Source organism: Hemicordylus capensis, chromosome 5, assembly GCF_027244095.1.
Source record: "Hemicordylus capensis ecotype Gifberg chromosome 5, rHemCap1.1.pri, whole genome shotgun sequence".
NCBI lineage: Eukaryota > Metazoa > Chordata > Lepidosauria > Squamata > Cordylidae > Hemicordylus > Hemicordylus capensis.
The window spans coordinates 94,784,206-94,811,749 of record NC_069661.1 but is presented as its reverse complement, the minus strand read 5'-3'; the positions used below and the strand labels follow the sequence as shown (position 1 = coordinate 94,811,749).

Genomic DNA, 27,544 nt, shown 5'->3' with positions numbered 1-27,544 from the left:
ATGATGCTTGAAAGGCTACAAATACACATAGCTTCTCTCAACCTGAATATAAGGTGTATGGCCAGCAGGCACAATTGCATTCATGGCTACATGCATAAGAAAACTTCTGAACAGTATCTAGATTTTTGTGGGAGGGGTCACAGCTTGATCATAGAGAACAAGCTTCCTATGCAGAAGTTTGAAGGTTCAGTCCCTGGCATCACCAAGTAAGTGCGGGAAAGGCAATGGTCTGAAACCCCAGAGAGCCCTGTGCCAATTAGTACAGACAATTCTGAGCTAGATGAACCAATGGCATATGGTAGACTCACAATGACTCTCTTGTTTTTGACATGCCTAACACCTACTCAATGAATTATACGTTTCCAACTATACAAGAGGAAACAACATTATTTAAGAAAATACATCAAATATTTTATTCAAGTATTGGACTAAAATTTACAGTGAGCCCTTTCTCACGATCAGTGCATGGTGCATTATGGGGAGTCTCCCGGCACAGGCTGAGAGGCTACTTGTGTGTAGGTGCCGCGTGAAGCCATGTGGCACCAGCACACAATCCTTTAGCCCACTTTTGGGGTGCCCTCGTGCCCAAAACCCAGGCTAAGCAGCGGGCTCCCGACGCAGGTTTGCTGCCACATGGCTGCTGGGAGCCACATGGCTCCTGGCAGTACACACGAGCGAGCAACCCAAACCGGGCTGGGCTTCCTTAGCCCAGTTTTGGTTGTGCGGGTGACTAGCTCCAGTGAGTTTACAATTAAGATGGCTGGCTTATTTTTCCATTTAAAATAAAAATAGGTTTCCCGGTTTAGGAAATCTCAAGTGTTTTCCCCGCCCCCTACAGAACCCTTTGTGAATTTTACAGCATGAATCCCTATATCAAGTTTTATCTTGTTTCAACCTGTTGCATTTGTTGAGTTTAACTATCCAAGCCACTTCGCCTGTCAAAGAAAACATATTTTCAGTCAGCCTGATAAGAGCGTCTTTGATGTCAAAAGATTATCTGTAGCCTCTTCTTGAAAACAAGACCCTTGGGCAGCTTAACAGATAAGTGTGGAGACAATGAACACTATTTACACAGGGGTACTTCAAACAACAACAACAACTCCTCCTCATAGGAACACATTTTGCAGAAAGGCAAAGTAACTAAAGAACTACAGTAAAATATAGAATTAAACAAAAACATCTCTGGTGGGGAAGGCTTTCTTTTTTCCTGCCAAGGTTTTTGTTTGTTTTTAAAAGACATGAGTGCGTGTGGTGAGTGTGCTGGCAAAATGGCAGCACATGTACTAACTGGAGGGAAAGTCACTTTGCTAATAAATTATTGCTGTTCCAATTGCAGGAGAAATGCATTTCCCCTGTAAAACAGACATGCTACTCAAGATAATTGGATATCACTGAACAGGTATGCTGTTGTTGCACAACACCACAACTGTCTGGACACAGGCCCCCAAAGCCTTATTCGCATATTTATTATTTTTATTTATTTATTTATTGCACTGATAAACCACCCCATCCAGAGGCTCTGGGCGGTGTACAACAACTTTAAAAAGACATAAAAACACACAATTCAAAACACAGTGCTGAAAACAAAACAAAACAAAACAAAAAATTTAAAAACAACACCACTTTACAAGCCTTGGAAGACCAGGCCAAACAAATAAGTTTCTAGGGCTCTCTTAAAGGCCGACAGCGAGCCTGAACTACAGATATCTACCTAAGGTTGACAAGCCACAGATTCAGGGCTGTGTCCATGAATAAATGCCACTGTGGATTTGCATTACAATCATAATTAAGAGGCTGATAGTTATTCTTTAACTAAGTGGGGGTCTTCATGGACTGTCTGTCATTGGTTGAGATCCAGGCTAATCTTCTGGGCATGCACCAGGTTTTTCCATTGTGCAAGGAGGAAGGGGTGATTTCTGGTGATCTCCCCTCCCTCAACGGTTGCTTGTGCCTCCTGAAACCATCTCCCTGAGAGCTGAGGGACCCCTAGGGAGATAGTTTTGGAAGGGGGAAAATTATCATATAGCATCCTTTCCATTTTGTGCAACAGGAAAAACCAGGTGTGTCCTCGGAAGGTTAGTCTGGAGGTCAGCTGTTATTTTTCGGTGAAGAAAGACATACTGTAACAGAAAAGAACTGCAGTGCAATCTTCAGCTGTGCTGTCAGCCCAAATCCTTCCTACCATATTTACCTAAATCCATCCCTCCGCCCCCAGTTCTTTCTGTTTAATATGGGGAGGTTGTCTTAGATTCAGAGTTTTCTTTCTTTTGGGTAAATGCAGATATATTTGCCTGTATTTAACGTCTAACTTTTAAGGCATCGTCTTTCATGCAGAGTCACCTATTTGGGTAAATACGGTAGTTTTGCGATTGTAAAAAGAGAGATACACTCAGCAATAAATCAAATTCTGATTAAGCTGTTAGTGTTGCTCCTCCCACTACTGCCACCTCCTCCTCCAGCGGGGCCATAGTTAGAGTACACTGCAGCCTAGTCCCTGTTGTAAGAGGAAGCTGAGATGCACTGTCATTTTCTCTGGAGCCTGGGACAAAGTGAGAGCATCAGTCTCTGCTTTCCCCTTTCTCTCTTCAGTTGGCTGCATGGGATGGGCAAGCAGGCAACCCACTCACTTCTCACAAGGCACCCAGTGGAATGGAAGAAGCAACCAAAGGCACCAGGCTGCAGTTACAAACTTTCCCCAGCTGGAAAGGAGGAGAAGACTGCTCAGTGCGATGGAGAGCAGCAGCTTCTGTGTGGAGCACTATCTAGAGTTGAGAGGTGACCAGCTTCTTGCTAAGGGGCAAGGAGAAAAGGTGGCCACAGTGGCAGCCACAGAGATGGGTGGATGGAAGAGAAGGAAGGAGGCAGCAGCAGCAGCAGCAGCAGCAGCACCAGCACCAGCAGCATCCCCTCCCAAGCTCAGGAGGGGGGTGGGGGATTATCTACGTGGCCCGCCAAAGTGTAACCTTGCATGGAAGATCCCTACATTGCCATCCTTCCTCTCTAGCATCTCCCAGTTCTTGAAGTTCTCAGGACCACTGCAAAAGGTCCACACACAATACCCTGAGTCAATCAGCTCAGGCTAGAAGAGGAAGGAAAGCACCGGAGGAAGACAATAGTACCCACTGAGCACTGCTTAGAGCTGAGAACTTTTAGGAATAAGGGCTGAAGAGGCAGCAGCTCAGGCTCATGTGTGGTCTGGAAAGCCTGTCTGATCTTGGAATTGGAGAAAGGAATATGGGGGAATCATCACTGACTTGCATCTTATCAGGTCACATAAAGACTCTTCATCTCTAGGGTAGGGCCCCAATGACTAAATATTTTGGCTTGGCAACGAAGGCCAGCCAACATTTATGGACCTGCTAAGCTTGTCCATCTTCTGAACAATGAAGCAAAGAAGAATCCATGGTGAGTCTGCTAATTTATGTCTGTCTTCATGCTCAGTTTATGCTGTACTAATGTTGCCACTTGGTGGGGACGGGGAGAGATTGAATGGAAATTAGCTGTAATCTGTTACAGAAAGGACTCCTGGCACTGAGTGAGAACATCTCCAGCAGCCAGCGTACACCTTTGAAGATAGGTTTCCAGTCACTCACTATCTGGGGAACGTTTCAAGATACAAATACAATCAATACTTTACAAAGCAAGGCTCCTGAAACATGTCTGGCTGATTAGGATTTAAATCCTGCTGTTTTTCCATAATAATGCTTTGTACAGACTGTTTCTAATCTTTTCTGTAGTGTAAACAGGCACTGTATGCCTACAATCTTGTATCTGAAAAAGGGTTTGGACAGGTCAGAAAAAGAAGGTAGATCAACAGAAACCTTACGCTGAAGATAGAACAACAAATTTCTACAGGATACGAGAGTCTATCTGAATTGGTAAGTCCATCATAGGATGGTTTCAAAGCTCTTCTATACTGTCAGACTATTGGTCCACCTAGCTCAGAATTGACTGGCATTGGCTCTGCGGGATTTCCCTGCAGGGGTCTTTCCCAACCTTACCTGGAGATAGCAGGAATAGAACCAGAGACCTTCCTGCATGCAAATCATGGGCTTTGTTGTTACGTCTTCCCCAGATTTGAGGCTGGATGTTTGCATACTCTGACAGACAAGATATGTGGCATAAGTTCATCCAGGCAGAACATTCAGGGCCAAGAGACTTTCAGTTTAGCCCAAGATATTCTTCTCTTGCAAACTACCACTAGATGAACCACAAAGGCTAAAGAATCACAGCAAAAATGCATCAGTGGGATCCGTTTCCCAAATAGCAATCCCCTTTGACTAACAAGCAAATTGCATTTTATAAACTGCAGCAAATCTAGGTTACTTTGTAGTAGGAAACCAAAATAGAACAATGTTATTTTCACCAGATAAAAGCATGCCTTGGAGAGGTTTCCTTGATCAAAAGGATTCTCATTTCAGATCTTTTGCCCCTAAAAGATTTTGTACTTCACAACTGAAGACCATGCAAAAGCTGTCTATGGATCATGTTAAAAGTGAGTGGTCTTGCCTTACTGAGGGAAACATTCTTGCTTTCTGTCATCGAGACACATTCCAAGACTCTACTCTCATGTGAATACAATTTCTGAACTGTAGATGAAAATGATACTTAAGATGAAGTGAACAGGGTTCGCTGGATCACAGTATTTGCCTGGCAATGAAAGATTACTTTGCATTCCTCACTCCTGCATTAGTAAAGTAGAAATGTGTGGGTGTGCTGGATGTCAAAAGCAGGCCAAAGGCAGGAGATGGTTCCTGAATACTGGGGATATGTCCCTGCATGCAGGAAAGTCTTGTGTTTCTTGAAAAAGATCCTCATGAGCAGCCACCAAGACTAGCTGTGGCTAGGCACGTGCACTGTCCTCATGATGCCTCTGCAGTCCGTGTGCACCTGCTCTCAGTCAGCCAATCCCGGGATTTAGACTGAAGGGAAGAAATTCACTTGCCATTTGCTTCCCTTCAGTCCAGAACCTAAAAGGCAGGCAAGCAGCCTCGAAGGTGCTGTTCTGTCAGAAGGCATGCCCAGCTGGGTTGCTTCCCAAATAATTATTTAAACTGAAGGGAACTGATCCTTCACTGTTTAAAGGATCATGGGCCAGGGGAGGGAAGAATTAGCTTCAGCGAATCCACACCTTGATCCTTCCTTGTTTGGGTCCTGATGCTACTGTGGGGTGGTTTGTGCTGATGCAATGAACACATCTTACCATGCTCATCTTCTGGGCACAATACAAGCCCCACAATGGCTTCAGAATAGAATGGGGCCAGGAGCAGTGCCATACACATCCCCTTCCACACCCAAAGGGGCTGCTGGGCAGAGGAGAGCTGGTCTTGTGATAGCAAGCATGACCTGTCCACTTAGCTAAGCAGGGTTCACCCTGGTTGCAGTTAGATGGGAGACTAGAAGTGTGAGAACTGTAAGATATTCCCCTCAGGGAGTGGAGCTGCTCTGGGAAGAGCAGAAGGTTTCATGTTTCCTCCCTGGCTTCTTCAAGATAGGGCTGAGAGAGATTCCTGCCTGCAACCTTGGAGAAGCTGCTACCAGTCTGTGAAGACAACACTGAGCTAGATAGACCAATGGTCTGACTCAATATATGGCAGCTTCCTATGTTCCTAGATATTACTGCAGTCTCTCTCCTCAAACTGGGCTCTGGAGGAAGCACAGATGGCGCCAAGTCCCTTCATGGCGCCAAGTCTGATGAGACTATTTCCATTTTTTTTTAAAGTACTATTCAGTTACAATGAATATATAGTGACAAATTCTTTGGATTGTGAAGAATATTTGGCATGAGTGACTGGGTAATAAAAATACCAGCGGAAGCTGCCTCATGTATCCCATTTAAAGTATGCCTTTTCCTAAAATAATATTTTTCCACATACCTGCACAAGGCTTCAATGGCATCTCTGTCCAAAAAGTCATGCTCCCTCTTGACTGAAGCGATATCAATAGGAAATATAAGATCTGTAAAAGTTCAAACAGATACGCAATCAGAAAGACAGCCATATTCAGAGAGAACTTATTTCAAAAGGAAGCAGCTGACTCCAAGCCATCAGATAGAAGACACTGGCTCTTACAAGACACATTCGCCTTCATACTTTTTGGAGGTCTGACAGAAGCTTATTTCTCATACAGAACCTTTAGCACACAAGACTGGCAGCCGACTAAGTTCACATGGGTCACTGGGCTAAAAAAAGGCAGAATGTAGCAAGTCAAGTCTACAGTTGCATAAGCTCTGAAAAACTAACTTGAACTTTAAAACAAACATTTGCATTTTGACGAAACTTTCCAGGAGTTTGCCTATGTTGCGCATTTAGGCAATGGGTTAGCAGTTCCAATGTTACTGGAAAGCAACGGAGGCAAAGAAATCAAATACAGCTTTGTGAATAGCCAAACAGATATTTTAATAGACTGCTACTGATGCACTGTTAGGAGTTATGAACTGAACAGGAGAAGAATCAGGCTGCTGGAAGCCCCGTGTTGATTCCCGAAATAAATGGATGAGAGCAGGCTTGTACAGTCATGGCCCACCAAGACAAATACAGCCCACCAGCTGTATGGCTGCCCGCAGAGAGCTCAGTAAAATCCCTCATTTGTATTGCATGCCTGGAATTGCAAAAAAACAGAGGGGGTTGTCAAGCACCTGGCAGGCCACCATACATGGCTGATGGGCTGCATTGGCTTCACTGGTCATGCAGGCCTGTCTTGGATAAACATTTGGGGAGAGCACAGAGGAAGCAACAACACTGGCCAAGGTCTGGAAATTTACAGCTGCTCTGCAACTGCAAATGGACACATATTCTTTACCCTGCATGGCACATGGGTCTTGATCCTGCATTCCTTGCTCAGCCAGAAGTCCCAAAGCTACAGGCCCTAAAAATAACATGGCAAGAGGGGAAAGCATCTCTACTACTTTCAGAATTCTGGTGGATCCTAATAAGAAGGTACTGGTTGTTATCCCTGAAAGCCAAGAGTTTGCTTAATAAGGGGAAAGTGGCTCTCTCATATAAATGCCCGTTTTCTAAGTTTATGAACCCTTTCGCCACATGGAAAAGAGACAGCCCTCCCCCACGGGGACTCTTAAAGAGAAGGTTGACTTTTCCATTGAGGGCATTGCCTCAATGGAACACTTTATTTGAAGTGTTTTCTTTCACTGACAATAACAATGCTGCAAGTAAACATTCTTATACAAATTTACTATACATTTAAATACACATTTCAACACACTTCAGCACGTAATTAACAACCACCACTATAATCAAAGTTTATTTAGAAGAGTGCAATAAATAGAGCTATTTTGTTTCAGGAGTGCAGCCATGTTAGTCTCTTGAAGCAAGGGGGAGGAAGAGTTTTGTGGCATCTTTGGGGCTAAACGAGATGAGATGTGATGTGGGGGATCTGGGCTCATGCCTCCAGATGTCTTTTGCTTTAGTTAAAAGCAGCTGCCAGAAGAGATTTGGATCAGGGCCAGGTGTGTGGAAATGAACCCTTCTCCAACACCACTTCCTCACTTTAAGTCACCCACTCAAAGCTGCTCTTTGCTACGGAGGAGGGGGGGGGGGAAGGAGAGACGCCCATGGCACCATTTCTTCCTGCTCTGCAGCTAATGGCCATATCAGATGGGGTTGTGCATGTGTGTGTTTTAGATCACAGAAGTTTGGCAGGAGGGAAAGTATTGACAACCTCTTGCCTAAGCCCTATTCAGACATTATGTTGTGTGAATGGCTGTACATGCATTCACTTTAAAAGTGAATATGGGTCCCAGACTCCTCAAATGCAGGATACAGATAAGAATTGTACTACTGTACAAGTGTCAAACATAATGTGTGAATAGGGCTTTTGTGTGGCCCAATTTCAGATCAAACCCTCCTGCTACTGCTTTTAACCAAGGAAAAAGATAACATCTTGGCTGGAAGATCTATGATTTCTCAACATCTAGTTTGGTCCTTAAAAATTAAGAAATTTGTGACAAGGGCCTATGTTATCAGATGCATGACACAATATACATATGGGTCCAATGGGGGTAAAGTGTTTACAGGGAAGTTTAAAAAGCAAACCAGTGTTTCCTGAAAGCAGAGACACCATTCACATGAAACAAGTGAAGTTAAAGAGACCTAATTGTACAGACTCTAGAAACCCATACATGTATCTGGGCTCAACAGTTTAATTTGCTGAGGGAATGTAGATTGAAAGGCGAGCAAGTACAGACTGGGAATGTGATACATGTGGAACACAGAGCCCAGCATGGGGAATAGGCACCCAGCATTCAAGGGCATTCAAATAGAAAGTGTCAACTCCTTCTACTGAAGTCAGGCTTGCAATTCATGATTCACAAAGCCGAATGTGAATCATGTATGGCAGGCTACCAGAGGTTCAGTAAGCTTCCCATTTGTGTTGCCTGCCTGAGACTGCAAGAACACAGGATTGTCAAGCATCCGCAAAACTACAATTCATGGATGGGCTCTGTTTGGCTGGGTCGCCAGTTCTAAGACTTAATACAGAAATCCTAGAAGTACATAGCAGAAATTAAAGTATGAAAAATAATAACCAGAAGCCTTATGTGTGTGTGCATATTTGCATCCATGAAAAGTTTCCTAGAAATTCTGCACATTGGTAAAGCGTAGAAACAAAAGTGTTCAAAGAATCATTTGTCCAAATACGGTATTTTGAACCAACAAGTTGGACAATAGTGAGAGCTAGCCTGCACTCAGGTTTCTTTTTTTTTTAAAGCATTTTTCTTGGCACTATGTCAACCTCAAATGTAAAGAGCATAATAGAAGGAAACTCAGTTCCTAAACAGATAAACAGAAAAATTGCCAAGTGTTGTCTCTGCAAGTGCTATTATTGTCTCCCGTTGCCAATGCAGCTGCAAATTAAAGCCTATCTCAATCATTTGTCAAGGATGCCTGCTTAGCACTGCTGTAATTGCCAACACTGTAAATGATGAACCATCTCTCTGCAGTTATACCTAACAGATGTGGAGAGGTGCTGCTGCTGGGGTGTTCTCTCCAGTGATGAGAAAGCTTCTGAGCTGCTTCACAGATGTTTACAACTCAAACACAACAGCCTTTATATACTTATGTTTTAACAAACAAGTTCTTATACAGACTCCACCGTCCTAAGTGTTACCAATCTGAAAAGAAGAAGTATATTTCCATACTGAACACTCTAATTACAAGTCTCACTCTAAACCAATTTCCATTACACAGTATGCTTATCAGGGTTACAAGATCACTATCACAATTCAAGATGGTGCGTGAATTTTAAGAATCTAAGGCTGGGGTAGCCAACCCAAGGCTCTTCAGATGTTGTTGGATTACAACTCCCATCATTCCCAGCTGGAATAGATGTGAGGATGATGGGAACTCTAGTCCAATAGAGCTTCAGGTTTGGTGCTCTAGACTAAAGGGCATTCTGATTTGCACTCACTCCGTGGTTGGTAACCACTGGCAAGGGCATTTGCTAGCAAAGTGGCATGGAATCCAAAGGAAAGAACACTTGATATATGTACATCTGAGTAGGTGTGAGAGAGACGCAGTATTGTAACCTAAAAACTATAATCCCAGAATCCAAATATATGACAATCAACACATGCCATAAGTCAAAAGGATCCAGATGACACAGGAAGACTCCACCATATCTCCAAAAGCCAGTTCCTGCCTTGTCAACACTACTGAAGCTCTGGGTAAAAAAACCAAACCTGTCAGATCTCATGTCTAACACATATACCATAAAAATGCACATGTGCATCAATGAAACAAATTCTAGCTTTCTGCCCCTGCCTCTTATTCACAGAGATCTTAATTAAAGCTATTTAAACCAAACATGATGGGACTAAATGCCTTCTTTAAAAAAATCCAACACATCATCCGGCACGGATACAGAAAGTCTGCTTACCCTCATAAAGCTGAGCATACTGTGGGAATCCTGCTGCCTGCAGCCAATCACATGCTTCCTTGGCCTCGATCTCTGGAAGATAAAGAAAAGACATCACCTAGTTAGTGATTTTTTTCAGTACTATTGATTTCTCACTATTTTTTTGGTACCATTTATCTCTCACTTTCTTTCTCTCTTTTTTAACCATGCTTGGGAAATGAGTGTATATTCAGCAAAGTCCTTGGTGAATAGAACATGTCTCAAACGATGCTATTTCAAGCTCTGATTTCATCTTATGTTTTTATAGTTTCACAAAACTACTCTCATTCCACTACTGTAGATGTGGCTCAAGCAACATTCATTCTCGCAACATGCTCAACATGGCACTGAATAACTGCAATCTAGAGCCATGGATCTGCACAAACAGGGCTTTCATTGCCGCTCTTGGAAAACAAAGCCCAGAAGATGTTTTTGACACTGCCTAGGGTACAATGGGAGAGCTCAGCTTGGGTCTGAATTGTTGGCTCATTGCTTCTTTGCAAAAATGAACACTAATAAAACAGTAAAGATGCCTTTATTAAAAACTACAGGCTACACTTAATATCACTCAAAAGTTTCAAGTAAAATTGAGTATTATTCAGTAGATCATGTAGCTTTGGTACAACTATTCTGCACACTGAAATACCTAGTACAGTTAATAAGCACCCCCTTTACAATCACGTAAATAATACCAACAGACCTAAATCCCAAGAACAACTGACACATTGTGTTACATTCACTCAAGCACACATTTACTACCCAGGTTAAAAGTGGAGGAGCACTGGAGGTCTCCAAAGCCTTTATGAGTTACTCAGTTTACATACAGCTTATTTGCTCCAGCTACACTTTTTTTTTTCTTTCTTTTTTTTACACTTTACTCTTTCAGACTACACTATTTGGCAGGCTACAGTCATTCACAAGCATGGGAGGAAGAGAATACGTGCAGATCCTTGAGTTACATGCTCTGTTTTCTTATCAAGTATGCCAACATGTCTAATTAATTTGGATTCTAGTTCCAGAATCCAGACTGAGGTTGACAGGTAAGAGCCTGGATTAAGTAAAGGAAATAAAAAGCTCCAGTTGACCTCTCTGGAGCCTTGATGGTACCACAGCTCTCACAAGGTCTCAAGCCAGAACTTAATGGGAATTTAAATTCAGTTCCAACAAGACAGTGGTGGGCGGGGGTGGGGGGATGATCTTTTGCTTCCTTCTAACTACAGGGAATGCCACCCAGACAACCTTGACACCTGTTTGATACAGCTACCGTACTGATCTACAGAAGCTCTAGACTATACAATTCAAACCTACAGTGCATCTTCACCTGTGCCCTGATGGAGCCTTTCCAACCTTAGGTCCCCATATGTTGTTGGACTACAACTCCTATCATGCCGAGCCACAACAGAAACCTGCTGCCCTGGGAGATGTCAGGTGGAGACTCAACCCATGCACCGGCATCCAACTCTGGCTAAACAAAGCAACTGCATGGAGACCAACCAAGGAAGTCTCTTTTCACCAATAAGTCAAAGCAGGTCAGGTGATACTCCCAGATTCCCTATTATGGCTTCTCAACTGAGGTTTGCTTGCTGGCTTTAGCAAGTAGGAGACCTGCTCTTGTCATACATCACCATTGCCTTCATCCCTTTTCACCTTACCCTCATCCCATTCTCAGGAGCCAATATAGAGGGCACAATATGAGCTGCTCAGGAGCCAATATGAGGGCACAACTATATGTGATGGCATGGCACAAATCTAGTCAGGGACCAAAAAGATTTATGTTTAATGTTTGCGAGGGGCAATTTAAAGTGCAGTATGGATGGGCAGGAGGGACAGCTGGACCACCCCCTCCCTGTGCTCCTCTATCTAAAGCTGTTCCCTGCTGCAAAGCTAAAGCTGTTTTTCTCCTGGTAGGGCTCCAAGTCTGGAAGTAACTCCTGCTGAGAGAAAAACAGCTATAAAAAGCAGTTTCGGGGAAGAACAGCATGGATAGGATTCAGGTTCTCCTTCCTGCTCACCCATGCTGCACTTTAAACCCACCCCAGCAAGTTTATAGCAAGTTTAGTGGCTGAATCTATTCAACACACAGTTCTGCACTATTGTGTCTAATTTAAACCTGACAGCAACAGACAAATCTGATTGCTATTTATTTTATCATTCAGTATCTATACCACCTTTCATAATGTATCTCAAGGCGGTTTACAAAAGTTAATACACAACTCCATAAAAGTTAAATTTAAAACTTTAAAATCAACACTAAAAACCATAAACACACCAATAAACAATTAAAAAGATAAACAGAGGCAAGAAAGCTGAGAAACCTGGCAGCCTCTAAGAGTTAAAGGCCTGAGTAAATAAAAAGGTCTTCGGCTGTTTTTTTTTTTTTTTAAGCAGCCATAGATGTCAGAGAGCAAACATTAACTGGGAGAGCATTCCAGAGTCTGGGGGCAACAACAGAAAAGACCCTGTCCTGTGTGCATGACAGTTTAGCCTCTCTCAACATCAGCACACAGAGCAAAGGCCCCTCTGACGATCTCAATGGGTGGGCAGAAACCCTTGGAAGCAGGCGGTCTCTCAGGTATCCAGGGCACAAACCGTTAAGGTGCTAGTAAAGTCGTTGAACTGGATCTGGAAACAAACTGGCAACCAATGCACAGTTCTTTCAGAATAGGTCTAATATGCTGTAGCGGATTACAGCCTTTGTCTCAGAGCAAGTTCACATGAGAGAAAGAAATGCTGACTCATCCCTGCAGAGCTTTCTGGCAAATGCTACTCCTAAAACTCTACTTTATTTCTGGTAGGTTCTAAAAGCTGCCGCCACCACCCACTTATCAACAAAGTTTGACTTCCCCCCGCCCCCAGCTTGAGTGGAAATCCCATGGAAAACTCTCCTTATTTTGCTACTGGAAAAGTATACACAAATCCTCCACATGCAAGCCTACACGTGGTGGGGAAACTAATAGCTGCTGAGCTCCTGAGGTGTGTTTTGCACCAGAGAAAAAGCCCCCTTTCAGCCCCCACTTTCTCCTGCTCAGATGAGACTTGTAAAAGGAAAAAAAAGAAAACAGAAAACACAGTTTTATTCAAATGCCACGGACTGCTTCTGTCTAATGCTTTCCCAGCTTTTAGTTACAGGTAAAAATACTCAACAGGCTGCAAGAATACTTCAAAAAGCACCCCAGATGACGTTGGGGTGGAACGCTTTAAAAATCATGGTTACCAAGTTGCAAGGAACAGGTATGTAGGAAAATACAAAAGCACAATTAAAACTTACAGTCTTTTGCAACACCCTGGCTGAATGGGCAAAGGCTAGTGTTTCTTAGCTTAGTTACATTACAGGTAAACAATAATAGATCAGCAGTATCAGGTATATACAAAGCACACACAAAAGAAACAGAATGTCTTATGCAAAATCTGACTAAACAAACTTTCCCTAGACTAAACTTGCCAAAGCCCTGGCTTCCTTTGTCTTGAACTCACCAAAACCTTGGTTGAGAATCAAGCTTCCTGCCCTTCTGGCTTTCCAGGACTTGCAGCGACATTTTCCTGCAGCCAGCCTTCAAGGCATGTCTTCCTCTCACCCCAAGCCTGCTTCTTCTAACAAAGAGCCTCTCCTTCTTCCCAATGGCTCTCTACATCCCACCCACCTGGTGTGCTGATTGACTGAGCTCTGTAGTTCACCAGTCTGTCAATCAGGACAGAGTTCCCTTCCGGTCAACTCTTTAGGGAAGGGCTGGCTGGTCACTACATATGCTCTGAACAAGCAGTTCCAGACAGAACCCTGGCAGCTGCATTCTGCACCAACTCAAGTTTCCAATTATTCTTCAAGGGCAGCCCCATGTAGAGTGCATTGCAGTAACCCAGCCCTGACGTAACTAAGGTATGGGTAACCATGGTGAGATCTGCTATGGGTCAAGTTCACATAATAGAGTTGACAAGTCTGAGGCACAATCTCAGGCACAGAACTCAATATAAGAACCAATATTTTTCCCCAGGAAAGAAGATCTCAGATTAAAGACATCTTGGAGTTTGCACCATAGGCATGCTATTGGAAGAATCCTTTGGAATATGTAACAACTTTACTCCAGAATTAAAGATTCACAGCTTTAATTAGGAAAAAATCCATGAGCAGATGCCATTGTGAACCTAGTACAGGTTGAGTATCCCTAATCTGGACATCTGAAATCTGGAATGTTCAAAAATCCGGGAACCACAATGGTGTGCGCCTGCAGCACCGACTTGTTGTGGCTGAGCACCTCATAACAAAACAAAGAAGCCAAAATGCCTCAGCTCACTCACTCGGGCGCTAGAGACGAAGGCAAGCGGAGGAGAACAAGCCCAGCATCTGGAGCAGTAGCTGCTGCCACCGAAGTGTAAATCGAGGACAGGAAGGGAAAGGAGCAGATGGGGATGAGGGAGGCAAGCAGAGATCAAGCTTTTTTTTTTTTTTAAAGTAAGTACAAAACATTATTTTCACATGAAATCTGAATTTCATCTCCACCTAGAATACCATGTTTGAATCTAACATGACCAGCAATATTATTGCATTGAAAATTTTCTCGAAATTAGTTTTCATTACATTTACAGCTACCTGTACTTATCATAAATTCAATGCTTATATGCTTATTTGTTTTTATACTTTAAATAAAACCTAAAAAAATTAAGTTGTGTGGCCAGTTGTGTGGAGTGCTGAAGAGGGCATAATATCAAACATTGGTATCTGAAAGACAAATTGAAGTGGCTTTTTTTTTTTTGAACAGGTGCTTTGGGGAATGACAGCTATGCAATCTAAATTTTAAAAATACGAACTATGCAAGGTTAACGTTGTTGAAATCAGTAGTAATGATGTACTGTACAGTAACCTTTCAAGTTTAGACTTGGATCCCATGCCCAAGATATCTCATTACAGTATACAATTATTCAAAAATCCGGAGAAGTCCAAAATCTGGAACACTTCTGGTCCCAAGCAGTTTGGATAAGGGATATTCAACCTGAATACAATTAAAAGAATTCTGCTGGAAACAACCCCACATGGACTTTCAGTTATGATAGTCTTAGCCCTCCATGGGAATATTCCACCAACATAATTGGGACATTTTGAAAAGAGCCCTGATTATAATAAAAACTCATTTGGGGGTGGGGGAGATAATGATGAATTGGGAAATACCACAGCAACCAGGTTAGATGCAATTGCCTCCGAAAGCTAATAATGCAATTAGTTAGGACCTTTATTGGTTGAAACTTTATTTATGACAGAATGGGAAATCATTAATGGTCCCTAGTTAAATGTAAAAATCCAGCTGCTAGTAACAATTTACTATAACATTCTCCCTTATGTACTGTGAGGTTTATAGTGCTCTGCCCCTCTTTTTCTTTTTTTAAACTTAAACCGACTAAGATTGCAATCCTATGCACACTTACCCAAGAGTAAGCCCCACTTAACAGTTTATTTGTATTCAGTGTACTTCTCAACAAACATGCACAAGATTGAGCTGTAAAGATCTGGATGAACACTTCGCTTTAGATTTTGAGTAGCAGAGTTAATAAGCATTTTAAAAATTGTTTCCAAGATACAAAATTAGTCTGGGCTTCTGAGACATTTCAATCCACTCAGTTAATCAGGACTCTGAACATACCTTCACTGCTTGCACAGAGTTGCAGAGGCATAGATTCTTCATTAGAATAAAGGGATCCTAATCTGTTTCAACCTTGAGTCAATAGGTGTCAATTCAAACAGTCAGTGCATTATCAAATGAGACAAATGTGAGAGACATTCAAGAATTCCTATTTTCACTTCTGTTTTATCAGTCTAAGTCACAAGAGGCTATCAAAATGGTATTCTGCTATACAGAAGAGACAGTTGCCTTCATTTCAGCACTAAACCAGCTTTTGAAAATCCAACTAAAGATAGCTTCAATAAAAACTCTAGTTTCCTTTTTCATACCTACTATTTACTTCCAGAAAGTCCCAGAAGAAAGGTTGCATTCCTTAGTATGTTCTCAGTTTCTAAGCAATTCAACTGAATACTTGTGAGTGTGTGCACACAGCTGCCCAGAGAATTTATGGGGCCTGGGCAAGTATGATGCTGGGTTCCTTCTAAAATATTTCATGCATATGTGGAACAAAGTTAAAAGGGGCATATGTGATAATTTTTGCACAGACGGCCAACATGTGAGAATTCTCACATGTAGCTACTTCTTGCCCAGGTTATCATGGTTGGGTCAGACTATACAATTTGCAATTCATTGTCATCTTATACTCTGATAAACCATCTCCTTTTATTTTTAAATGGGAACTTTAAACAAAGGAGCAGCAATTCTGTTGAACAATTGGCAGGGCCCAGGAAGAGATTAATGGTGCACATAGGAATTGAGGCAGGGGGCCCTTGCTATGTGGGGGGCCGGGGCAGATTGTGCCCCCACCCCGGGCAGCCTATGTGCACTGCTTATTACATATATAAAATAACAAAATTACATATATAAAACAACACAATTGCATATAGCCCTCTGCAAATTCACATTTTTACCAGATGCATTGCTGACAAATGGATAACCAGTTTTGTCGCAGATAAGAAGCAGTTTGTAACAAGCATACAGGATCTAAACTAAGGGCACATATCTGTCTTGCAACCTGATTTTATGCAGAGTTAGGTGCATGTAAGCCACTTGAAATGGACAGGCTTAGGTGCATCTAACTTTTCTTACTAGGATCAAACTCTTCAATTCCCATCTTAAGGGCATTCTTCTAGAGAGTCATAATATATTGTTATATAGATCAGGTACGTAGCTTGGGAGTGCTCCTGGACCCAAAACTCTCCCGGGTTTCTCAGGTAGAGGCGGTGGCCAGGAGCACTTTTTATCAGCTTCGGCTGATACGTTAGCTACATCCATTTCTATAGGTGAATGATCTTAAAACAGTGGTATATATGCTGGTAACCTCCAGTCTTGACTACTGTAATGTGCTCTACGTGGAGCTGCCTTTGTACGTAGGCCGGAAACTACAATCGGTACAGAATGCAGCAGCCAGATTGGTCTCTGGGACAACACAAAGGGACCATATAACACTGGTTTTGAAAGAACTGCACTGGCTGCCGATATGTTTCTGGGTGAAATACAAAGTGCTGGTTATTACTTATAAATCCCTTAACGGCTTGAGACCAGACTATTTAAGAGAGCGACTTCTTTGTCATGAACCCTCCCACCTTTTATGATCTTCTGGAGAGGTCTGGTTACGGTTGCCACCAGCTTGTCTGGTGGCGACTTAGGACTGGGCTTTCTCAGTGGCTCCCCAGGGCTTTGGAATATGCTCCCCGTTGGAATAAGAGTATCTCCTTCTCTGTTTGTCTTCAGGAAGACCCTCAAGACTTTCTTGTTTTTGCAAGCTTTTAATTAGAATTTTAATAATTTGTTCTATATTGTTTTTATCGTGTTTTATGTATTTTAACCTGGGATTTCAATGTTGGGATTTGTGCACTGCCTAGAGATTTACATATCATGTGATATGTGTGTGTGTGTGTGTGTGTGTGTGTGTGTATATATATATATATATATATATATATATATATATATATATATGTATGGAGAAACCCTGTCCTCCTTTATTAATAAAAGCCCACATAAGTTTTGTAGTTCATTTATTACATCTTTATATCACCTCATACTAACGTCTTGTTTGTATGATAAAACTCGAGTTAAAACCAAATTTAAACTGTTATAAAAATGTAAAACAATTTAAAACAGTAGTTGTGTTAGGAGCTGGGGGGAAAGTCACACTTTGTGTTCTGTTCGTGTATTATTTTGTAGTGTTGAAATATGTCAAATATTTAAATTAGCACTGCCAAAATTTATGCACTGTATCCTGTTTAAGTCACAGCCTGCTTGGTACTTGAACAGGAATCGACACCAGATGTACAGGGGTGCTTCAGATGTAATGTAAAACTATATGGTTTGGCATTGCATGAACAAGCATCAGGAGCTTCCAACTTATGTACTCCCTCCCCCTCCTTATCCCATCTTGGCTTGGCTTAGCTAACCCTAATTCATTGCCTCTTCTGAATTGGCAGCAGGGGTCAGGCCAAACATGTCTTCTCAGCTAAAAGCAGCTAAATTACTATACATATATACTAGCCCACAAATGCTACCAGAGGGAAAATCAAAATGGTTGCAGAAGCTTAGTTCAGATGTCACACAGAACTAGGCTTTAATCATGGTTCTGCACAATGTTTATGAGTCTTGCGTATCCCCAACCCCGCCACTTCATGTGCATGTAGGAGAGCTGGTCTTGGGGTACCAAGCATGCATTATGCCCTTTGCTAAGCAGGGTCCACCTTGATTTGCATTTGAATGGGAGACTACATGCGAGCACTGTAAGATACTCCCCTTAGGGGATGGGGCCATCTGGGAAGAGCAGAAGGTTCCAAGTTCCCTCCCTGGCACTTCCAAGACAGGGCTGAGAGAGAAGCCTGCCTGCAGTCTTGGAGAAGCCACTGCTAGTCTGTGTAGACAATACTGAGCAAGATGGACCAATGGTCTGACTTGGTATAAGGCAGCTTCCTATGTTCCTAAGTGGAGAAAATTTTGGACCTTGGGCCCTGTTTTAGAACAAACTAGGATTTGCTGCAAGTTCCAAACCAGCAAGTTCTGGCTTGTTCACACTTTACAAAAAAAATCATAAGTCCACATACAAGCCACAATTCAATTCAATTCTAGTTTCATATCTTGGCTTGCTTGCAAACTCTGATTAGAACAAGCTGGGAATTACTGGGTTCAGACATTATAGCAAACAACAAAAATGCCAGCTTGTTCTACTACAGGACCACAAGTTTAAAACATTATCAAAACATGTGTACAGAGGAACATGAGAGCCGAAGGATCAAGAACCTTGTGCAGTACCATCATTCTGTATGTTAGGTCAATTACTGAAAGCAAGAAGCCAATAAATAAAGCAAATGTTCTTGGTTCCACCCCTTATCTGTACTCATGCTTTAGCTCCAGTCTGCCCAACCACGGTGTTCTTCAGTCACCATAAAACTGTGTGTACTTCAGTAGTTAAGTCAAACTCATACAGATGCCTTTGCAGATTTCTTTTCCACTCTGTCTTGCTAAACATCATTAGACACATTTTCCCTTCCTTCAAAATGCTTCTCCTCCCTTAATTAGCAGTGCATGGGGGTTTTCCAGGAATCAAGTTTGCTTTCTAACAAGAAAATGCCTGGAAGGCAAAAAGAATTAATTTACTCAAGTGCCTCATGATGATGAAGCAACAACTGAAGAAAGTGTTTGCCTAAGAATAGGAAGAGATTTTTTCCAAGCTACAAACTGATTAGAAGCTGTATCATAAGCTCAATTCAGTTGTTGTCAGAGCGGTGAGCGGGCTCGCCCTCACCAGAGGTCTTCAAATAGAGGCTGGACAGCCATCTCTTGGGAATGCTCTAGCTCCAAACTTCCTGTGCTGAGCAGGCGCTCGACTTGATGGCCTACAAAACCCCTTTGATTCTAGGATTCCATGATGTCATCTCCACAATGCTCCTCAGAAGCACCACAGAACATTTTATCTTCTACATTTATACCATCACATGGCCTTGGTGGGTCCTCAAGGTAACTAACAAAATCAAATAGTTAAAACAAACATAATAAAAGCATAACCAGGGTCAAGATGTTGGCTTGGTTCACCAGGAAGATAAAAATATTTTACTTTTCTGATGGTTCTTCGACCTATGTTGGTACATTGCTTATCAGGTCTTTCTTCACTCATCAGGCATCATTTTTTACTCATCACACTCGACTAGTGAATTTCCTGAGCATCACAACCAATTAAATCATTACATCCTGCTAAAAATTTTAGAGCATAGCAGAGCAGCAGCATTAAAACTTGTAGGGTGTCAACAAAGCAAGGATGAAAATATGATAATTTGGATCCTGTTTTCACCCTCACTTTTTATTCACTTTGACAATTCCTCTGTGCTGTCACCACCATCACCCCTGCACTGCTAAAAGTGAAATTTCAGCAGGGTACATCTTCTGGCACAACTATCATAGCACAATTTTCATACGGATTTCTTGCTTTAATGCTCCTGAACATGAAAGTAATCCCCTGTTTCTAAAAAGTTGAGAAAGTGGCTACAATTTTAAAATGGGGCAAAATTTTCATGTGTGGGAGTTTACATTGGAAGATGTTCAGTTCAATCTAAGCATTTATTGGCATAAAAAAGGGAGTTCTGGAGGCTCAAGATGTTTCCCAGAAGACCCTCCACAAGCTTTACTTTTTCAAGTCAGTCACAGCCTTGACACCATTATTCTTCTTCTTCATTTTTAAATGGGCTTCCATCCTAATCACTGTAATATGTGGCAGATCAGATTTTGCATTGTCACATGGCCAAATCTGATTGTCATGGAGCCAATGTCACTGATGCTATGCAACAGCACCACTGAGGGCAAGCAAAGTTAGGGAAGTGCTTCCTTAATAGGCATTACTCTCACTGTGAATTAGCTTTGCCCTCAGTGATGTTGTCAAAAAGTGTCAGTGTCATGAATCAACCAGGCTTTGCTATGGGACAATGTCAATATAGCTAGGAAGAGGAAGGCTGTTCTGACCAAAAAAAAGGTGCCAAGGTTGTAGGTGGTTGGGGCTAATAAGCTACTACCTGAATGCCAGATAGGGGAAAGTGTCTGAATGTGTTGAGTGGGGCATGGACCACCTGACTATATTGGGGGAGGGCTATTTTCTGCAGCCCCGCTTGCCAGAAGAATAGTTGGACCCGCTCCTCAGAAATCATCAAAAAAGGAGAAGCTTTTCACAAGAGGGGAGAAAGGCCTTGCAAAACACACTTCCCTATTTTGGTTAAGACCTACACAAAAGGGCTGTGCCATCTCAGAAACAGATGTTTTAGTCAGTCCCTGGTCAGATCAGTATTACTCCTATTCTCAGGATTAATTGAGATTAATTAACTGTGATGCGCTTGTGGTGGTGAAGCCTCATGACGCACAAGAAAAACAGTAGAAGAGAAAGAATGGTTGGGAAGACAAGTGGAAAGAGTCAAGCAATGCATGCAAGGCAGGTGCACACAAGACAGAGGCAAAATGGGGAATGAAGAACAGGTGACATTTAGAACATGCATAAGGAATGGGAGTGGGACAGGGCAGGATGGAGGTTTATCCCACCAAGTTGGAACCTACCAGCCAAAATGCTGGCTGCAGGCTTCTCGTAAATATATATTGGTTTTGTATCAGATTAATTTTCCTGGGTATTGTAACTGGTGAAGTTGCTGAGAAGTCTATTAGAGGAAGGGGACAAAAAAAATAAAACTGCTGATATTATATTATAATGCCCTTATACAAAACTATGGTGCAGCCACACCTGAAGTACTGCGTACAATTCTGGTCACCACATCTAAAAAAGGACATTGTAGAACTGGAAAAGGTGCAGAAGAGGGCAACCAAGATGGTCAGGGGCCTAGAGCACCTTCCTTATGAGGCAAGGCTACAACACTTGGTGCTTTTTAGTTTAGAAAAAAGACGACTGCAGGGAGACAAGAGAGGTCTATAAAATCATGCATGGTGTAGAGAAAGCAGATAGAGAGAAATTTCTCTCTCACACAACACTAGAACCAGGGGTCATCCCATGAAATTTAGGTCCAACAAATGGAAGAACTTTTTCACACAACGCATAACACAATGCATCTCTGGCAATTTTTTTAAAAAATCTGAAAACCCATCTTTTCACCCAAGCTTTCCCAGCTTTTAAAAATTGTCTGTTTTAATTTTATGGTTGATTTTAAATTGTTGAATTGTTTTAACTTTTTATATGTGTTTTAATTGTTTTATATTAACCGCCCAGAGACAAAAGTTTGGGCGGTATAGATGTTTGATAAACAAATAAATAATCAATCAGCTTGTGGAATTCTCTGCCACAAGATGTGGAGCTGGCTACTTGTTTGGATGGCTTTAAGAGGGGTTTGGATAACTTCATGGAGAAGAGGTCTATCAATGGCTACTAGTCTGAGGGTTATAGGCCACCTCCAGCCTCAGAGGCAGGATGCCTCCGAGTACCAGCTGCAAGGGAGTAATAGCAGGAGAGAGGGCATGCCCTTAACTCCTGCCTGTAGGCTTCCAGTGGCATCTGGTGATCCACTGTGTGAAACAGAATGCTGGACTAGATAGGCCTTAGGCCTGATCCAGCTGGGCTGTTCTTATGTACCAAATCACCCCTGATAGAACTACAGTTCCCAAGGTTTTTCTGGGAGAAGGAATGACTGTTTTGGAAACTGCCCTGAGCCATTTTGGAAGGGCGGTATACAAATCAAATGAATCAATCAATCAATAATATTAAACACGTTTAAGTCTGTGGTGTGCAGATGCGCACTCAGAAGTGGGGGAGGGACTTTGATTTATAGATAGGGATGCAGACTTGGTTTGTGCAGGGAAAGTATTTTGTTTACAATACACATACACTTCAGTATAACCAGAAACAAATGTTTGGAGCTCCTCCAAGACAGAAATCAGATAACAAGGCATCTGTTGCACCACCACACTCCCATCCAGCCCTGTCAACTACCATTCTCGTCTAGCGCCCATTATCTGTAGCCAGTACACTTAATAGCTCAGTCACATTTAATAATATATTCCATTTGATGATGTGTTTAAGTTTAGTCAGAGCCAAATATAAAAGATAAGTGGAATAGAGAGCTCATAGACCCATTTGATGAAGGCAGTAGCAGCTCTGGGAAAATAATTTTAACATATATTATGATTATGAATGTCTGTGGCAAACATATAAGCTACAATTTAGGTGGTACCCTACTCCATCACGCCTTAAACGTATTTACCATCTATCCGATGATAGTTGCTGGAGATGTGGAGCAGCTTGTGTTTTTTTAGATATACAAAAGAATATATACTGAAGGATGACTTGGAACTTGTTACTTATCTCCTTAATTGTAGTCAGACATGAGGCATATTCACACAACAATTTTGGGGTACAATGGAGGATTAGAGACTCCTACCCCCGTAGCAGAACACAATCAGAAACTTTGGCCAGAAAACCCAGGTACACAGGAGTAAGCCAGGCAAAGCTTTCATTGCTGAAATGGGGAGCTACAAGTAGGGGAAGTCCTCCAAAGGTCTAGCACGGCTTCCCAGCATGCTTTGCACTGTCATTAGACTGGAAAGTCTCATGATGTTAACAGCTGCCCTCTGTTTGGCCACAAAGGAGCAGGAGGTAGATCCAGACCCACTGAAGCTGCTCCAGCTACAGGATCATAGAATGTGTGTTGCAGAGTGGCACACCCATGGACTGTAGCCCCTGTAGTCACAGCTCTTTATTGTTTCCAGGCCTGCTGGATCCCGGTGGCAAAGTACAGGAGAAGTGGATCCACATGACCAGAAAGGCAAGGTAGGAGAGCTCTTTTCTCTTCCTACCTTAGTTAAGGTGACCCTGCTTTGAGAAACCTGGCCTGGAGGGATTTTTGTGAGTTCCCATAATCACACAAACCAGGGTAAAATGCCTCCTACCCTGACTTTGATGACTGTATGAACAGGCCTTTTGTATTGCTCGAGTGTGTGTGTGTGCGCGCAGGGGACGGAAATCAGCTGTACCAACCAAAATAGATTGGCTTCAAATTTGAAAAGTTGTGTTCTGTTATTGCCAATGATAATGACACAATAGACAAATTTGTTTAAAATGGGAATATTAATTATTAGTTATTATATTATAATAATATATTATATTATAACAAATTACAATATAATACAATATATTATTATTATTAGTTATTGGAACATTAATGGTCAAATTATTTTCCATGGTTTGAAGTATGCTATTGTTTTATTCTTTTCTTGTTCAAAGATGTACTTCTTTTGGGAAAATTTCTAGTGACTTTTGTAAAATGTTTGATTTTTAGTCAGTGGTCTTATCAAGTTTAATAAACATTAATTAAAAATACATTCCACTTGTTTATAAACCACCAAAAGAAAATTCTTTTTCAAGCAACCAGTTAGCACAAATGGGCAGTTGATGGAACAACTGTTTCTGTGGAGTTATGGGTTTGACTTAAGATCTAGTGTAGAAATTCCATCAGAGGGCTAACCACAGCTAATAATTAGTCATGTGAACAATCTACTCACATCAGCAAGTGTAACATCGGACAGAATACTCATGGGAGACTTGTGCTGCTCCTTCTGTGAGTAGAGCTCTCCACATGTACTTTGGCAAATATTCTAATTATTCTATATTATACATGCAGGTCGACTGCTCACTGGAACACTGGGACAATTTGCATGATGCATCTGTCAGCCCCTCCACATCATGTGGGCGAGAAGCGTGTGTGCAACGTACGTCTCCCCACATCTGGTGCAATGCCCTATGACCTCATAATCACATGGGAGGTGCATTGAACAAACTGCCCTCATATAATTATGCAGTGGTGGGATTGTGTGCCAGGTGTTGCGGGGCGGGTTGCGGGGGGGGGGAGATGTGGGCGAGTATGCGTCTCTCCCATGCAATACAGAAAGGCCAGCAGATGCATAATCTGAACTGGCCCAGTTATTTATGTGGTTTAGCTGGCTTATAGAACATCTGTACTTGCTCTGGGAACTTGTCATCACAACCACTTATCAAAAGGTGTTAACAGTATCTTAAACACACTTGAATGTGCTTGTATAATCAAGGGGTAAAATACAAAGCATAATTAAGATTAAAAATGGAAAACAAAAGAAAAACTGAGAAGGTCTTTAACTCGGGTTATCTCATTTTAGCCTAACAACCCATAAATTAGGTTCAACTGTAAGACTAGCTTGCCCTAGGCCATCTAGTGAGCTATCTCCCTGAGTGGATATTTTGACCTGAACTGCTCACATCCAAATCCAACACTGTAGTAAATACACCACACACTGAGTGATTATTTAGATACACAGCCCTTCACTGTGTACCATCAGCTGAAAGGATAGATCCCTGCTACAAAATGCTTACAATCTAAAATTTGACAGTTGGGGATACAACTTAGGGAGAGAGAAGGGTATAAATCAGGGGTGGGGAACCTTGGCCCTTTTACTATTTTTGAACCACGTGGCTGGGGATGATGGGAGTTGTAGTTCAAAAACAGCTGGAGGGCCAAGGTTCCCCACCCCTGGTATAAATGTAAGTAGATATACAAAATACCTCTTGTTGTATACCAGGGCAAAATACCCCTGGGCGTTTACTGAATGATGTGGGGAATGAGGGACAGAACCATATCTTCTGGCCACACACTCCAGCAGCCAAGTGTTTGGTTTTCATGAGACATGAGCCTTACTGAATACTGTTTGTGAGTAGGAATCTCACAATAAATAAATAATAATTAAAAAAACTTTGTTAGCTGCCCCATAACAAACTGTTCTCTGGGAGGCTCACAACACCACATTAAAAACATCAAATAAAAATATATTAAAAATGCATCAAACCACAATACAAAACATTATGTCCAGGACTCCTGCTCACATAGGTACGTGAGGAGTGCCATTTTCTCATGAAAGCTGAATGCATGGCCACTGGTGGGTGGAGAGAGGGTGAGCAGAGGGCATGTCAGCAATGGGCAGGTTCATGCGCTCCCTGGGGGCGGGGCTTTAAGGGGCAGGGAGGGTGCTCTTACCTGCCCCGCCACTTTCCCCCTGCTGGTGCTGTGTCCAAAACTGTTGCTGTGGGGCTGCAGCCCTGGTGTCTGTTCTACTGGAAGTGGCTGATGTGCATGCATGTGTGCGCAGAGCACTGACCACTTCCAGTAGGATGCATACCAGGCTGCAGGGAGATATGCTGCAGCCCCGCAGCAATGCTTTTGGGCACAACACTGATCGGGGGGAAGCGGTGGGGCAGGTTTGAGCACCCTCCCTGACCCTCAAAGGCCCCCCCGCCTCCAAACTGGCTCAAATGCTGGACTTCCAAACAAGTTTGGCACTCCACAAAAGGAGTGCTGAACCGGTTCATGCACATGCCTAGTCAGCAACAGAGTATTTGGCCCCACATCCAAATGGGGGATTGACTGAGAAGAGAGCTAAACTTAGGCTTCATCTTTGCTTTTCAACAAGAACTAAATATTTATGGGGATTTCATGGAAGAGAGAGGGTACACCACATATATGTTCTGTGAAAACAACTCTGAGGCGCTGAGGGAGGATGGGTGGAATTATTAAGAGAGTAGGACACTTTGGGGTGGCTGAGGTTGGTAGAGCTGAAGGAATGAAAGTTAAAGGCAGTGGTGTAATGGGAAACAAGGGCCCAGAAAGCTTGAGAGAGAGAAATGACAAGGAATATGTGCTGGGTACAGAAAGGTCTGGGAAGCCAGTGCAGGGATTCAAGGAGAGGCATCATAATCTGAACATGGTATGAGTCAGAAGTAGGAATCCCACCTCATTTTATCCTTTCCTCCACTTTTGTCAACACACTGGAGTGCCACTACTACTACTACTACTACTACTACTACTGATAATAATTTGATTTCTATACCATCCTTCCAAAAATTGTTTAGGGCAGTTTATACAGAGAAATAATAAATAAATAGGCTCCTTGTCCCCAAAGGGCTCACTCACAGTCTAAAAAGAAACATAAGATAGACACCAGCAACATTCACTGGAGGTACTGTGCTGGAGGTGAATAGGGCCAGTTACTCTTTCCCTGCTAAATAAAGAGAATCACCACGTTAAAAGGTGCCTCTTTGCCAAGTTAGCAGGAGTTTGGAATATTCCTAATCTGGAATAAAGAATCACAAAGGTTGTCATTCTTGTCTCATCTCACAGAGAAGTGCAAAGGGCAATAAGAGAAAACAGGGCTTTAGGATGCTTACATTTCTATGCATTACGTCCAGTCTACACAAATGCAGCAAGTATGCATCTCAACAAGGACCTTTTTTAATTGCTTCGTTTGCCAAATTCTGCCAGAGATAATTAAGCTGGCATTACCAAAAACACAGCCGTCTCAGATCTGTTAATGAAGCAGACCGGCAATGAAGTTTACATCCTGTAGAATGATAAAAATATTTACTTATGACTCTCTGTAATTAACTGCTGACTGGCAATGTACGTACTGTTTATAAAAATAGAAAATGAGCAAAAAGAGCAAATGTGAAGCTGTCTTCTCTGTTTGATCCTTAGTCCAACACTATCAGATTTATTAACAGTAAAAAATTCTCAAGAGCCCATTCACAAACAAACAGAACGGGACAGCTCAACTTAACACACAATATGTGAGGAACTTCCAATGTTTGCATATCCTGCATGCAAGGCACACAAAAGAACAATCTGCTGCTCCAGTTCTCCTCCCTAAAAAGGACTGTATTTCTAGTCTTTTTTTAAAAGGGACTGTAAATACAATCCCTAAATAAATATTTCCGTTCCTGAAAATAAAAATGGCAGCTTAACAAGAATGAATACACACAATGACAATTAATCAAGTGGTAACTTAACAAGAGAATGCATGCTGTCACTTGGTGAGCAGCCTGTCTAATGTCCTGCCATATGTCGAGGAGACCGGTGGCACTGCTTGTGCAGATTCTGACTGGGTGGGTACTTTACATGTGGGGGAAAAATTGTCACCTTCGCCACTTGTTAACAGTGTTACTAAGAGTCTATACAGATAACCAAATAACTCTAGGGCAACTGTCATCCTGAGGTAGCATG

At 42.2% G+C, this 27,544-nt stretch overlaps 1 protein-coding gene across 10 annotated transcripts in view; it reads right to left on the bottom strand.

Annotated features, from left to right (window-relative positions):
- DLC1 (DLC1 Rho GTPase activating protein) overlaps nt 1-27,544 on the bottom strand; it is a 338,048-nt gene that overhangs the window by 28,932 nt on the left and 281,572 nt on the right. For 9 of the 10 annotated variants that reach the window (XM_053255903.1, XM_053255905.1, XM_053255906.1 and 6 more), the window contains 2 exons: nt 9,892-9,963; nt 5,877-5,958 (listed from right to left, as the gene is read on the bottom strand). In XM_053255903.1, the coding sequence (XP_053111878.1) occupies nt 5,877-5,958; nt 9,892-9,963 (154 nt within the window). Of the gene's footprint in view, nt 1-5,876; nt 5,959-9,891; nt 9,964-10,054; nt 11,226-27,544 lie in introns of those variants that run through there. The other variant, XM_053255912.1, reaches the window with a different exon arrangement.